This window comes from Crinia signifera, chromosome 2 (assembly GCF_055691185.1).
Source record: "Crinia signifera chromosome 2, ASM5569118v1, whole genome shotgun sequence".
Classification (NCBI taxonomy): Eukaryota; Metazoa; Chordata; class Amphibia; order Anura; family Myobatrachidae; genus Crinia; species Crinia signifera.
In genome coordinates this window covers 6,005,504-6,020,290 of record NC_139218.1, presented here as the reverse complement: position 1 = coordinate 6,020,290, position 14,787 = coordinate 6,005,504, and the positions used below count along the sequence as shown (strand labels likewise).

General features: G+C 52.1%; 1 protein-coding gene across 2 annotated transcripts in view; it reads right to left on the bottom strand.

Moving 5' to 3' along the window:
* Positions 1-798: 798 nt before the first annotated feature.
* HAO2 (hydroxyacid oxidase 2) overlaps positions 799-14,787 on the bottom strand; it is a 31,237-nt gene continuing 17,248 nt past the window's right edge. For both annotated transcript variants that reach the window (XM_083171485.1, XM_083171486.1), the window contains exons 6-8: positions 11,344-11,502; positions 11,068-11,137; positions 799-1,274 (exon numbers count right to left, since the gene is read on the bottom strand). In XM_083171485.1, coding sequence (XP_083027611.1) covers positions 1,219-1,274; positions 11,068-11,137; positions 11,344-11,502 — 285 coding nt within the window. In that variant the 3' untranslated portion in view covers positions 799-1,218. The remainder of the gene's footprint in view (positions 1,275-11,067; positions 11,138-11,343; positions 11,503-14,787) is intronic.

Sequence of the window (14,787 nt, the reverse complement as noted above, 5' to 3'; positions counted from 1 at the left end):
ACCCCCATTACAGCTGAGACTGCCCCACATTCCCTCATTCCCCCTGTAACCCCCATTACAGCTGAGACTGCCCCACATTCCCTCATTCCTCCTGTAACCCCCATTACAGCTGAGGCTGCCCCACATTCTCTCAGGTCGGTCACTATTGTTCGAGAGACCATAGTATAGGTTGACACATGGGAAAGGTTGACCTACTGATACCTTTTCCATGCCTGCCTATTGTGTCGATCCTTTGACCATGTTGACTGAAGGTATGTAGACATTTTTCCTGTGTTGTCCTATGGCCCTGTCTACCTTATTGCTGTTGCCCCTGCCAAGTGCATCCCTCTGTGGTGGCCTCACCCTCTGACCTTACACAAGTGGAGGTAATAGGGTCTCTGTACGGCCTTGGGCCTGGCAGCCTCTTCTCCCATGTGAAATAAAGGCCCATCACGCATTCTGTATGGTTACATCTTTATTGTATCATTGGTCAGGCGTCCAGATGCCGCTGCCAGAGACTGGGGAGCCGTAAGTGAGGGTCTGGTAATGGACATCGGCCTGGGTGGGGTGAGACAGCATGGCGCGGAGCTTCGCAGGAGCTTCGGGGGGTCTTGGTGCTGTAATAAGGCACTTGGGGGGTATTGGTGCTGTAATAAGGCACTTGGAGGGTCTTGATGCTGTAATAAGGCATTTGGGGGGTCTTAGTGCTGTAAAAAGGCACTTGGAGGGTCTTGGTGCTGTAAAAAGGCACTTGGGGGGTCTCGGTGCTGTTATAAGGCACTTGGGGGGTCTTGGTGCTGTAATAAGGCACTTGGGGGGTCTTGGTGCTGTAATAAGGCACTTGGGGGGTCTTGGTGCTGTAATAAGGCACTTGGGGGGGTCTTGGTGCTGTAACAAGGCACTTGGGGGGTCTTGGTGCTGTTATAAGGCACTTGGGGGGTCTTGGTGCTGTAACAAGGTACTTGGGGGGTCTTGGTGCTGTAACAAGGCACTTGGGGGGGTCTTGGTGCTGTAACAAGGCACTTGGGGGGTCTTGGTGCTGTAATAACCTCTCAGTCACTGGCGCAGTAATAGGGGGCTCCGTAATAATTAATCCCACAGACAAATGTAAATTCTCACACACATTATTGCCCCTTCCTGCCCCACAGCAGGGGTATGTCTGTTCAGCCATTGGGTGGTGGGTTGGTTGGCGGCAGAATTTGTGGTCTCAGCTCCCGCACAGCGAGTTCTGTGCCAGTCCTACAGCTTAGAGAGCTGGATGAGATTCCGGTTGATCTCCGACACGTTCCGGCAGCCTGCGAACAAGAGGAAAAGCGGAAATGAGGAGACACAGCGCAGTGACGGGATACCTGCTTGTTTTCTGGCCAGAATGCACGTTACCCCGCACTACAGTACAATGTGCCCGGCAAATCTGTGCTACAACCATAAGATGGGCGTCTATGGCGAGAACCGCACATTACCCCGCACTACAGTACAATGTGCCCGGCAAATCTGTGCTACAACCATAACATGGGCGTCTATGTCGAGAACCGCACATAGACGCCCATGTTAAACTTATAACATGGGCATCAATGGAGCCGCACACAGCCAATCACCCGCGGAGCTCCCCTGAGCCCGCTCCTGATTGACTGAGGAATGACCCATTGACTGACATCATTCTTGGGGAGGAGCTGCAAGTGTCAACACACTTGCAGCTCCTCAGTTTGCTGGATACGGGGTACTCGGTTTATTTTTTTTCGTGGATGCCTACTATGGACTGAAGAGGAAGCGATCTATGCCAGAGGGATGGCGAGTATCATCTCTTTTCACACATATCCCTATGTATTCTACTGGAGAAGGGGGACCCTACAATTGAGTATGTGTGTGTTGTGTGTGTGTGTGTAGTATGTATTAAAGTTGTACTTTATTAGTGTGTGTGTAACGATCAGATCAGGTGATCGATCAAATTAACGTATGCCTTCTGTTATGATTATCTGTTCGATCAATGTATGTCTGATATTGTTGTTAAGTTATGTCTCCTGTGATGTTTGGGAATCAGGACATGTCTTTTATTATATGGGTAAACTGTAGGTGACCCTGGTTTGAGGTTGAGGTCTGTATTCCCTCAGATTGAGTGTAGCCATCTCTGGACTCCTCTGAAGTTAGGATGTCAGATAAGATCGGAGACCCCTCATAAACCAGATTGGGGGTAAGAGTAATAGTGTCCAGCCAACAGGCCAAAGGTTCTCTGCCCCTCCACTAAATTACCTCTTATCACTTGAGGAATGTGTAAAATCTACTTCACAGCAGTGGACCAATTCTTCATTTATCCAGGAAAAAGTGATCAGTATGGAAAGAGTCAAATCCAAGGGTGGGAGGGATGAGGGAGTCTGCAAGGTATAACTAAGACACTTCTCCCTATAGACCGGTGTCACTACTTGGGGGTGCAGCAAACAGGCTGTAAGCGACCAGAGATTTCTTGTGGAGACCCCCCCACGTCAGGATTGGTACTTACGTGTAAGATACAGTTCTGTCATTTCTTTTTATACCCTTTTTATTTCTGAAATTGCATTTAACTGGTGTGTACTTTTAAAATCATTATACTATCTTGTAACCATTTTTATCACTTAAAGCTCTGTAGTATTTATAGAAATAAATCATATAATCCTCAGTTCTGGTACTGTGTTCTTAAGACTCATTAGCCTCAGAAGAGAAACGCTCCAACGTTACCATTTTTATACTGCATTGTGTGGTCAGGTACGAGCCAAGCCGCTCCTTGCGCAGTTTCAAGCGCTAAAATCAGGTTTTGGCTGGTGGCAGTGTACCTCAAAGAAAGGACCCGAGTGTCCAAAGTGAACCCCAGTCACGGCCGGAGCTGCTCAGATTGACGTATCAGAGCAGGCGACCGGTGGGTCCGTGACATTTGGCGGCAAGCGGTGGGGTGGAGAATTCATTTTACTCTTTAAGAACTTAAGTGATGTGGGTAGAATTTTGTGAGAAATACCCACATCACCAGAATCAGAACTCAGAGCTTTATTATAGTTTTAAAAGTCACACAGTGAGTGCAATCTCTGTTCCCCCCTTCTCTTGTTTTCTTTTCTTTTTTTTTTTTTGTTGTGTGAGACTCAGGATGGCTGATTACCAGCAGATGAGGAGAGATGACCTGGCGGTCGTGTGTGTGCAGAGGAATATCCCTTGGTCTGGCCAGAGTAGAAAACGTTTGATTCAGGCACTAGTGGATGCCGATCGGACTCTAGCTGCTGGAGGAAACCAGTCCATGGACAATCCTACCCCAGGGGCTCAGTCAGCACTGGACAGTACAAACGATGCCGCGCAGGGGTTAAACCCTTCTGCTGGACCCAGCAAGTCTACACTGCAGAGCAACCTTCTAGCTGCTAGCAGGCAAATGAAGAATGTGAACCCCGTATTCGCTTTGCAGCTGGTGCAGCACTGCCAAGCCATTGTCGACAGAGAGGCTGCGGAGCGCAAAGCCATTGTTAAGAGAGAGGCTGCGGAGCGCAAAACCGAGAGGCTGAGGTTGCTGAGCGGAAAGCCGTATGAGAGGCTGTGGCTGCAGAGCGTCAGGCCGAGTGTGAGCACCAGTTGGTGCTGGGGAGGCTCAGAGGCCTGATCGCTGTTGGTGAACCAGTGGAGGATGATACAGAGCATCATGATGGCGAACCTCTACGTGAGACTTTATCTGCCGTGGCTACTGAGTTAGCAGGAGATGGGCTTCGTACTGAACTTTTACTGTCTGCAGAAGTAAATAATGTGTTGGATCACGATGTGGACTCTGTTATCAATCATGGGGAGCCTAACAAGGGACAGAGGTCCCAAATGACCGCTGACACGAATTTCACCGGACCGCGTCATGCACAGTTCCCTGTCTTGGAAGCAGACAGAGGAAGCCAAGTGAGTGTCAGCTTGGTTGTGAGTAATGAGCTGGCCCTGGACACTACAACCGATGCTCAGAGAGCTGACATCTCTGCTAGCACCAGGGAGACTGTAGGATGTGTGGCAGTCAGGGAGACTGCAGATTACCAATCCCCTACAGCACCAGAAGAGCCCAGTGAGTATTCTGACCCATATGGTGATGATTATCCGTTTAGGCTTATGAGCCCAGAAGAACTCACTACAGAATGTCAGCTGCAAGGTATCTCCTGCCCCAACAATTCCCGCTGGGAGATGATCAAGCGGCTCACCCGTGCACGAAATGATGAGCGCAATGTTTTTGGCATGTATCGCGGTGAGTTTCTAACCTGGGGTCCCGATGCGACTCCTTGGTTACTGCTGAGAGACCTGACGGACTGTTTTGAAATAGCGCAGCAATATGCTTATGATTGTAAAAAGCTCGATACTCCATGGTGGAAAGAGCAGTGCCGCTGGGCAGAGGCTGAAAGGAATCGCCTGGAACAGCTTCTATCACCAGCTATGGAACCAACGACACAGCCTACCGGGGTTTCCCTCATGGACATGGTACCCGGGCCTGCTACAATCGGTGTGGAACCTGTTCCAGAGACCTCACATCACAAGGTCCAGTTTAAACTGCTGGGAGAGGCTGAGGATGTGAGCAGTTTGCCCCACCAGGAAAAGGTACTTCTGCCTATTACAGTCACCATGGAACCTGCTCATGAGACATCACCTCACAAGACCCAGTTTAAACTGCTGGAAGATGTGAGCAGCATGCTCCCACCAGTGGCCCCCGATTTGTTGCCAGAAGGGGCTGACTATGAAGTGGACATACTCATTGAGGAGACTGTGTGCAGGGAGGGTGTGGGACCAGCCTGTTTTGGCAACTGGCCGCAGGTGTTTTAATTGTGACGAAGTGGGGCACAGCAGTACACATTGCCCTGAGAGGAAGGAATCGTCACTTGTTCCGGTGACAGGTCACGCAGGGAATCCTGAGATCGCTGTTCTGTGGGTGGAAGGACCACAGGAACCGCCCCAAGGTACCCTGCACGTGGATACGGTAGGAACTCAAGTAGCGGTTGGTCTACTAGACTCTGGTGCTGACGTGCATTTAGCACTAGGGAGTCCCGAGAACTTTATTCCTGAGACTGTGGCTGAGAGATGTGGGGGTGGGGTACACCCTGAGGTGCGCAGGGCTCAGGGATATCTGGACTGGGGAGGTGGAAGAAGCCCCAGGGATGTCAGAAACATGGACCCTGTGTCTAATACCGTGATTTGGGAGGCTGATTTGGGGAGGAGGCATGCTGCATATCAAATTGACAGTGATGTCATTAATACTGCAATGCTATTCCCTAATCCTGTTTTTCCCGAGGTGATCCCTGCTGAACAACAAAGCAGCGGTATAAATGTATGTGGTTTGAAAAATGAGTGTTATGTTGGTAATGATACAGTGGTATTGGCTAAGGATGCTCCGGTAACGCCTGCTGAGCAGAACACTATCCCCAATGGTAATGCAAATGTATGTGATGTTGCCGACTTGTGTTTATCAGAACCTAACCCATTGCAATTGTACAGGGGGGAAGTGGGTCCCAATGCCTGTACCAAGGTAGAGTTATGTGAGGTATCATTGCCAGATAATGCTGTGAAAGTACCATTAGCAGGGGCTGTGGGGAGTACTGAGGCAATCCCTGTGTTAGCAGTTCAAACAAGGAGAGCTGCAGGCCAGAACAGCTGTGATTTAACCCCTGCCTGTGTGGAAGGGGATTCCCTGGACATAGATCCCCCTCCACCCCCTCCCCTTCTGTAGAAGTGAATAGCTAAGATCAGGGTATAGACAGTGGAACTGTATTGTGTGTCAATGTGGGAGAAGTTGTAATTGGTATAAGAGAGGACCCAGTGGAAGACAAGCCCGTTACTGAGACTGTAACAGCAACAGCTTCCCCACCCAGAGTGGAAGGGTTAATCTCAGCTCCTTTAACCTCTGCAGGACTGGACTGTGAGGTGTCCAAGACAGGGGACAATGGCCTGCTGGTATTCCCCCTTGCAGAAACGTGCCCCCCTTCACAATTCACACACACAGACACAGAGAGCGAATCTCCTCACAAAAGGATGAGGTGTGAGGTGTTGAGTGAGTGGACCTTCCCCCCAGTGAAGGGGAGGGGGGGTCAGTCAGCTCAGGAGAGGTGCTGGGAAGACATGTTTAAATCTGTATATAGTGCTGGGAGAATGCCCCACACCTGTGGTATAGTTAAACGTGCTGAGTTACGAGTCCCAGGGGACGAGGGTGACAAGATTAGGCCCATGGCTGAAATTATGTCCCTCATCATTATGGGTTACCTTATGTTGTTCCAAGGAACATTACAATCCCTGCTAGCATTGGCCCAAAGTCACCTTATGGCTGCTGAAGCTAAGCAGAGGTTCTGGAATGTTTACACCACAGGGGGATGGCCGTTTGGAGTGTGGCGGAATGGTCTGGTACTGATCTCAGTGAGTAAGGCCAAACTGCCAGCTGCAGGGGAGAATCCGTGCCCAGGAGTTCGACGCACAGCTGTGGTGGGCTGTGTCAATACCAGCCGGGATGGACACAGCTCCCACTATATCAGTGTGCTCCCAGACTATGGGTTCGAGGACACCTGTGTGCTTTTAGTTTGCTATCTCCTGGGAGAGGGGCAGGGACTATGCCCATTGCCCACCCTAGCCCCGGCTATGGCGTCAGGTGGTGCCATGACAGACGTCAAGTATAAGGAAGTGTTAGTACAGATTCCGCAGAATCAGTGGCAGTCTGTCTCACCACAGAGACCACTGCTACCCGTCCAGGTGATGTAGTTAATAGCGCACTGATGAGACGGTGACGTGGGTCACCGCCTCTGTGCGACATTTTAAAAGGGGGAGGTGTAACGATCAGATCAGGTGATCGATCAAATTAACGTATGCCTCCTGTTATGATTATCTGTTCGATCAATGTATGTCTGATATTGTTGTAAAGGTATGTCTCCTGTGATGTTTGGGAATCAGGACATGTCTTTTATTATATGGGTAAACTGTAGGTGACCCTGGTTTGAGGTTGAGGTCTGTATTCCCTCAGATTGAGTGTAGCCATCTCTGGACTCCTCTGAAGTTAGGATGTCAGATAAGATCGGAGACCCCTCATAAACCAGATTGGGGGTAAGAGCAATAGTGTCCGGCCAACAGGCCAAAGGTTCTCTGCCCCGCCACTAAATTACCTCTTATCACTTGAGGAATGTGTAAAATCTACTTCACAGCAGTGGACCAATTCTTCATTTATCCATGAAAAAGTGATCAGCATGGAAAGAGTCAAATCCCAAGGGTGGGAGGGATGAGGGAGTCTGCAAGGTATAACTAAGACACTTCTCCCTATAGACCAGTGTCACTACTTGGGGGTGCAGCAAACAGGCTGTAAGCGACCAGAGATTTCTTGTGGAGACCCCCCCCCCCCCACACGTCAGGATTGGTACTTACGTGTAAGATACAGTTCTGTCATTTCTTTTTATACCCTTTTTATTTTTGAAATTGCATTTAACTGGTGTGTACTTTTAAAATCATTATACTATCTTGTAACCATTTTTATCACTTAAAGCTCTGTAGCATTTCTAGGAATAAATCATATAACTCTTCACACCGTCGTAAGGGGCTGCGCCCCCTTAATTTGTGAACATTTGTATTGTGTGAAATATGGTTAGAATTGTATGACAGATGCCTGTATTGCAACTTGAGTTATAGGTGAAATGTGTTAAATAGAGAGCATATGATGTGGAAGGGGGGTGTATTGTTTTGTTTAATTAAAAAGCGGTTACAGAGTAAGATGTACATTGAGAGTGTGGATGGTACAGTGACATTTGTGGGTGTGGGGGGGGGCTGTGTGTGCGTGTTGTTTAGGTGTGTGTGTGCAATAGTATAGTAGGGTGTTTTTGAGTCAGCGGCTCCCCACTGTCGGAGGTCACAACACAGGAAAACAGGAGGCTGGGTAGTGATAGGGGTGTGTGGGAATAAGGGGGACTAAAGAGGAGGGTGGGAGACACAGTGCAGCTTCTGCCAGTGGGTGAGGGTCCAGCGTGGCAGTACAGGACGGTGGCCCTGAGTCAGTGTCTCCTCCTACTGGATGGGAGTTAGGGTGCATGAGAGCAGGAGGCTGGGCTATGAGGCATGATAGGGGTATGTGGGCAACACAGCGTCAGCGACTCCCCAGTGGTGGAAGTTATGGTTCAGGAGAGCAGGAAGCTGGGTAGTGATAGGGGTGTGTGGGCATACGGGGGACTAAAGAGGAGGGTGGGAGACACAGTGCAGCTTCTGCCAGTGGGTGAGGGTCCAGCGTGGCAGTACAGGAGTACAGGACGGTGGCCCTGAGTCAGTGTCTCCTCCTAATGGGTGGGAGTTAGGGTGCATGAGAGCAGGAGGCTGGGCTATGAGGCATGATAGGGGTATGTGGGCAACACAGCGTCAGCGACTCCCCAGTGGTGGAAGTTATGGTTCAGGAGAGCAGGAAGCTGGGTAGTGATAGGGGTGTGTGGGCATACGGGGGACTAAAGAGGGGAGCAGGGGTGCCGTGAATTGTGGGAGGGGCGCGGGGGGTGCCGTGAATCGAGAGAGGGGTCAGAATTGCGGGAGGGGGGGCGCAGGTGTCGTGAATCTCGGGAGGGGGCGGGGGTCCGCAAAGCGCAGGAGTGGGGTGTGAATCGCGCAAGGGGGGGTTGCGAATTGCGGGAGGGTGGGTCGCGGGGGTGCCGTGAATTGCGGGAGGGGGGGTCGCGGGGTTGGTGCCGCGAATCGCGGGAGGGGGGGGCACGGGGGGTTGCAGCGAATTGCAGGAGGGGGGGCAGGGGGATTGCCGCGAATCGCGGGAGGGGTGGGTCGCGGGGGTTGCCGCGAATCGTGGGAGGGGGGGTTGGCGGCGAATCGCGGGAGGGGGGGGTCACAGGGGGTGCCGCGAATCGCCACAAGAAAAAATCAACACAGAAAGGTCAACACATGTTAATGTTGACATAAGTGTGGCATTTCATTGGTGTCCATGTCGACACATGAGAATGAATATGAGAACATTCAAAAAATGGAAAATAAATCTCAAAATCTCATGTCAAACTTTTTCATTGTCGACCATAGCCATGGGGAGGGGTTTTTTTTTGCCGCGAATCGCGGGAGGGGGGTGGGGGTCGTGGGGGTGCTGTGAATCGCGGGAGGGGGGGTTGGCAGCGAATCGCGGGAGGGGGGGTCACAGGGGGTGCCGCGAATCGCTACAAGAAAAAATCAACACAGAAAGGTCAACACATGTAAATGTTGACATAAGTGTGGCATTTCATTGGTGTCCATGTCGACACATGAGAATGAATATGAGAACATTCAAAAAATGGAAAATAAATCTCAAAATCTCATGTCAAACTTTTTCATTGTCGACCATAGCCATGGGGAGGGGGGGGGGGATTGCCGCGAATCGCGAGGGGGGGGTCGCGGGGGTGCCGTGAATCGCAGGGGGGGTGTTTTGCCGCGAACCGCGGGAGGGGGGGTGCCGCGAATCACGGGAGGGGGGGTCACGGGGGGGGTGTTTTGCCGCGAATCGCGGGAGGGGGGGTCGCGGGGGGGTGCTGCGAATCGCGGGAGGGGGGTCACAGGGGGGGCGCGAATCGTGGGTGGGGCGGCGGGGGGCGCTCACCTGGTGCAGTGTCTTTGCTGGGCAACATGGGGAGGCAGAGGATGTCTAGCACTGTGGGCTCACTGGGCTGGTTCTCTGTCATGTGAGTCAGTCACATACCTCCCAACATGACCCTCTCCAGGAGGGACACATTGCTCTGTTTCTGGACTTCCCTCATAATGTATGATTGCCATCACCTGTTTCACACATGTTATTAATTGATTAGAAAGGTGCTTCAACACAGGTGCTGGCAATCATTAATTAAGGGAGAAGTCCAGAAACAGAGCAATGTGTTATACACACACTCACACACTTTGAGTGACAGATGTAGCCAAATATATAAGAGATTCCCAGTTCTGGTACTGTGTTCTTAAGACTCATTAGTCTCAGAAGAGAACGCTCCAACATTACCATTTTTATACTGCATTGTGTGGTCAGGTGCGAGCCAAGCCGCTCCGTGCGCAGTTTCAAGCGCTAAAATCAGGTTTTGGCTGGTGGCAGTGTACCTCAAAGAAAGGACCCGAGTGTCCAAAGTGAACCCCAGTCACGGCCAGAGCTGCTCAGATTGACGTATCAGAGCAGGCGACCGGTGGGTCTGTGACAGTGTGTGTTTTCTTTAGGTATTTGTCCTGTTGTGGAACTACAAGTACCAATGGGCCCATTAATGCCCGCATGCTGGGACTTGTGGTTCTCCAAGTCCCTGCATGTGGGGGAGGCCTGCTAGGACTTGCAGCTCAACAACAGAACGCAATACTACATCCCCCACAGCCAGGGGTGGCTGGCCCTGGCCGGCCAGGGAAATCATGTTCTGACCGGGGGAACTTGTGTCAAAAGTCTCCCCCGGCTGTGGCATTAGCCTGCGGCTGTTTGAGCTGGTTGCTGAAATACGGGGGATCCCTAATTCTTTTGTTCCCCCTATTTTGGGAACTAGAACCAGGCCACGAGCCTGGTGCTGGTTATAGAAATACAGTAGGAACCCAGCCATCCCCCCACGCCCGCCTGTATTTCTGCAACCAGGACCCCATGCTGTTTTTTATGATTTCCCCGATCTTATACACAGGGTAGCATCGCCGGTAATTCGGCAGCCAAATCCGAATGACTTCAGTATACGGCTGCAGGAGGAGGTGGGAATATCATACCCTGGTCCGTCTCCTGTAGCTAATGCGCCTGGCACCACCCCAGGATCCGGCGAGGGCAGGGAATGGGTATGGAGGATGGAGCACTCAGAGCCAGACTGGCCTGGAATCATGTTTTATGTGGACACCCCACCTGGCACCCCAAAATCTTCTCCCTCATCTGGAGCAAGTGCTGGGTCAGCTGGGTGCCAGTGGTCTGTATGAGATGTTGGTGTCTGTCTATCCTGCAGAATATTCCTAACGTTACCGCATTTCTCCGTCAGCAGTGCCAGCTCTGTGCTTCATACAGATTGGTTGTGCCAAGAGCCACCACTGGTCCTGCTCCATACTGGGGCACATTTCCCACCTCACACTTGTACCGCGATGGGACACACACACCTGAGCCCATTGGTGCCTACTGGGTCTGTGCCAGTGTCTTACCTGACAGTGCCATGGACAGACGGAATTCATCAGTCAGGATCTGCAGGACCCCCCGCACCCCCTCTTCTCCCTGACAAAAGCCAAAATAAGGTGTTAGCGATTGGACACCCTGTTACCGGTGGTGATAGCAGGCCCCCGCCCCAGCACTTGTGTTACACACCGACCACTGACAAGGGTAGTTCCTATGGGCACTATGGCGAGAAGCGGGTGGGGTAAATGCGAGGGCCGTCTACCCCAGAGGGCATTCCCATCTCATGCGAGACATCATCTACGTACCTTGTATGCCAGACCCCAGACGATGGGTCGTCCAATAAACACGCACTTTGCTCCCAGAGCCAAGGCCTTCAGGACATCGCTCCCTGTGCGGATCCCTCCGTCTATATAGACCTCTATCCGGCCCTGGACGGCGTCCACAATCTCAGACAGGGCGTCAATCTGTGGACACAAGTGCTTAGTAGGATCAGAGAGGGTTCAGGACGTGTCACTCAGCAGAGCATACATACCGTGGGTTCAGGACGTGTCACTCTGCAGAGCATACATACCGTGGGTTCAGGACGTGTCAATCTGCAGAGCATACATACCGTGGGTTCAGGGCGTGTCACTCTGCAGAGCATACATACCGTGGGTTCAGGGCGTGTCACTCTGCAGAGCATACATACCGTGGGCTCAGGACGTGTCACTGCAGAGCATACATACCGTGGGCTCAGGACGTGTCACTCTGCAGAGCATACATACCATGGATTCAGGGCATGTCACTCTGCAGAGCATACATACCGTTGGTTCAGGACGTGTCACTCTGCAGAGCATACATACCGTGGGTTCAGGACGTGTCACTCTGCAGAGCATACATACCGTGGGCTCAGGACGTGTCACTCTGCAGAGCATACATACCGTGGGTTCAGGACGTGTCACTCTGCAGAGCATACATACCGTGGGTTCAGGGCGTGTCACTCTGCAGAGCATACATACCGTGGGTTCAGGACGTGTCACTCTGCAGAGCATTCATACCGTGGGTTTAGGACGTGTCACTCTGCAGAGCATACATACCGTGGGTTCAGGGCGTGTCACTCTGCAGAGCATACATACCGTGGGTTCAGGGCGTGTCACTCTGCAGAGCATACATACCGTGGGTTCAGGACGTGTCACTCTGCAGAGCATACATACCGTGGGTTCAGGGCGTGTCACTCTGCAGAGCATACATACCGTGGGTTCAGGACGTGTCACTCTGCAGAGCATACATACCGTGGGTTCAGGACGTGTCACTCTGCAGAGCATATATACCGTGGGTTCAGGACGTGTCACTCTGCAGAGCATACATACCGTGGGTTCAGGACGTGTCACTCTGCAGAGCATACATACCGTGGTCTCAGGACGTGTCACTTTGCAGAGCATACATACCGTGGTCTCAGGACGTGTCACTCTGCAGAGCATACATACCGTGGGTTCAGGACGTGTCACTCTGCAGAGCATACATACTGTGGGTTCAGGACGTGTCACTCTGCAGAGCATACATACCGTGGGCTCAGGACGTGTCACTCTGCAGAGCATACATACCGTGGTCTCAGGACGTGTCACTCTGCAGAGCATACGTACCGTGGGCTCAGGACGTGTCACTCTGCAGATCATACGTACCGTGGGCTCAGGACGTGTCACTTTGCAGAGCGTACAAACCGTGGGTTCAGGACGTGTCACACTGCAGAGCATACATACCGTGGGTTCAGGACGTGTCACTCTGCAGAGCATACATACCGTGGGTTCAGGACGTGTCCCTCTGCAGAGCTTACATACCGTGGGTTCAGGACGTGTCACTCTGCAGAGCATACATACTGTGGGCTCAGGACGTGTCACTCTGCAGAGCATACATACCGTGGGCTCAGGACGTGTCACTCTGCAGAGCATACGTACCGTGGGTTCAGGACGTGTCACTCTGCAAAGCATACCTACCGTGGGCTCAGGACGTGTCACTCTTCAGAGCATACGTACCGTGGGCTCAGGACGTGTCACTATGCAGAGAATACGTACCATGGGTTCAGGACGTGTCACTCTGCAGAGCATACGTACCGTGGGTTCAGGGCGTGTCACTCTGCAGAGCATACGTACCGTGGGCTCAGGACGTGTCACTGTGCAGAGAATACGTACCATGGGTTCAGGACGTGTCACTCTGCACAGCATACGTACCGTGGGTTCAGGGCGTGTCACTCTGCAGAGCATACGTACCGTGTGTTCAGGACGTGTCACTCTGCAGAGCATACGTACCGTGGGTTCAGGACGTGTCACTCTGCAGAGCAAACATACCGTGGGTTCAGGACGTGTCACTCTGCAGAGCATACATACCGTGGGCTCAGGACATGTCACTCTGCAGAGCATACATACCGTGGGCTCAGGACGTGTCACTCTGCAGAGCATACATACCGTGGGTTCAGGACCTGTCACTCTGCAGAGCATACATACCGTGGGTTAAGAACGAGTCACACTGCAGAGCATACATACCGTGGGCTCAGCACGTGTCACTCTGCAGATCATACGTACCGTGGGCTCAGGACGTGTCACTCTGCAGATCATACGTACCGTGGGTTCTGGACGTGTCACTCTGCAGAGCATACCTACCGTGGGCTCAGGACGTGTCACTCTGCAGAGCATACATACCGTGGGCTCAGGACGTGTCACTTTGCAGAGCGTACAAACCGTGGGTTCAGGACGTGTCACACTGCAGAGCATACATACCGTGGGCTCAGGACGTGTCACTCTGCAGAGCGTACAAACCGTGGGTTCAGGACGTGTCACTCTGCAGAGCATACATACCGTGGGTTCAGGACGTGTCACTCTGCAGAGCATACCTACCGTGGGCTCAGGACGTGTCACTCTGCAGAGCATACATACCGTGGGCTCAGGACGTGTCACTGTGCAGAGCATACGTACCATGGGTTCAGGACGTGTCACTCTGCAGAGCATACATACCGTGGGTTCAGGACGTGTCACTCTGCAGAGCATACATACCGTGGGTTCAGGACGTGTCACCCTGCAGAGCATACATACCGTGGGTTCAGGACGTGTCACTCTGCAGAGCATACATACCGTGGGTTTAGGACGTGTCACTCTGCAGAGCATACATACCGTGGGTTTAGGACGTGTCACCCTGCAGAGCAAACATACCGTGGGTTCAGGACGTGTCACTCTGCTGAGCATACATACCGTGGGTTTAGGACGTGTCACTCTGCAGAGCATACATACCGTGGGTTTAGGACGTGTCACCCTGCAGAGCATACATACCGTGGGTTCAGGATGTGTCACTCTGCAGAGCATACATACTGTGGGTTCAGGACGTGTCACTCTGCTGAGCATACATACCGTGGGTTCAGGATGTGTCACTCTGCAGAGCATACATACTGTGGGTTCAGGACGTGTCACTCTGCTGAGCATACATACCGTGGGTTCAGGACGCGTCACTCTGCAGAGCATACATACCGTGGGTTCAGGACGCGTCACTCTGCAGAGCATACATACCGTGGGTTCAGGACGTGTCCCTCTGCAGAGCTTACATACCGTGTGCTCAGGACGTGTCACTCTGCAGAGCATACATACTGTGGGTTCAAAACGTGTCACTCTGCAGAGCATACGTACCGTGGGTTCAGGACATGTCACTCTGCAGAGCATTCATACCGTGGGCTCAGGACGTGTCACTCTGCAGAGCATACATACCGTGGGTTCAGGACATGTCAC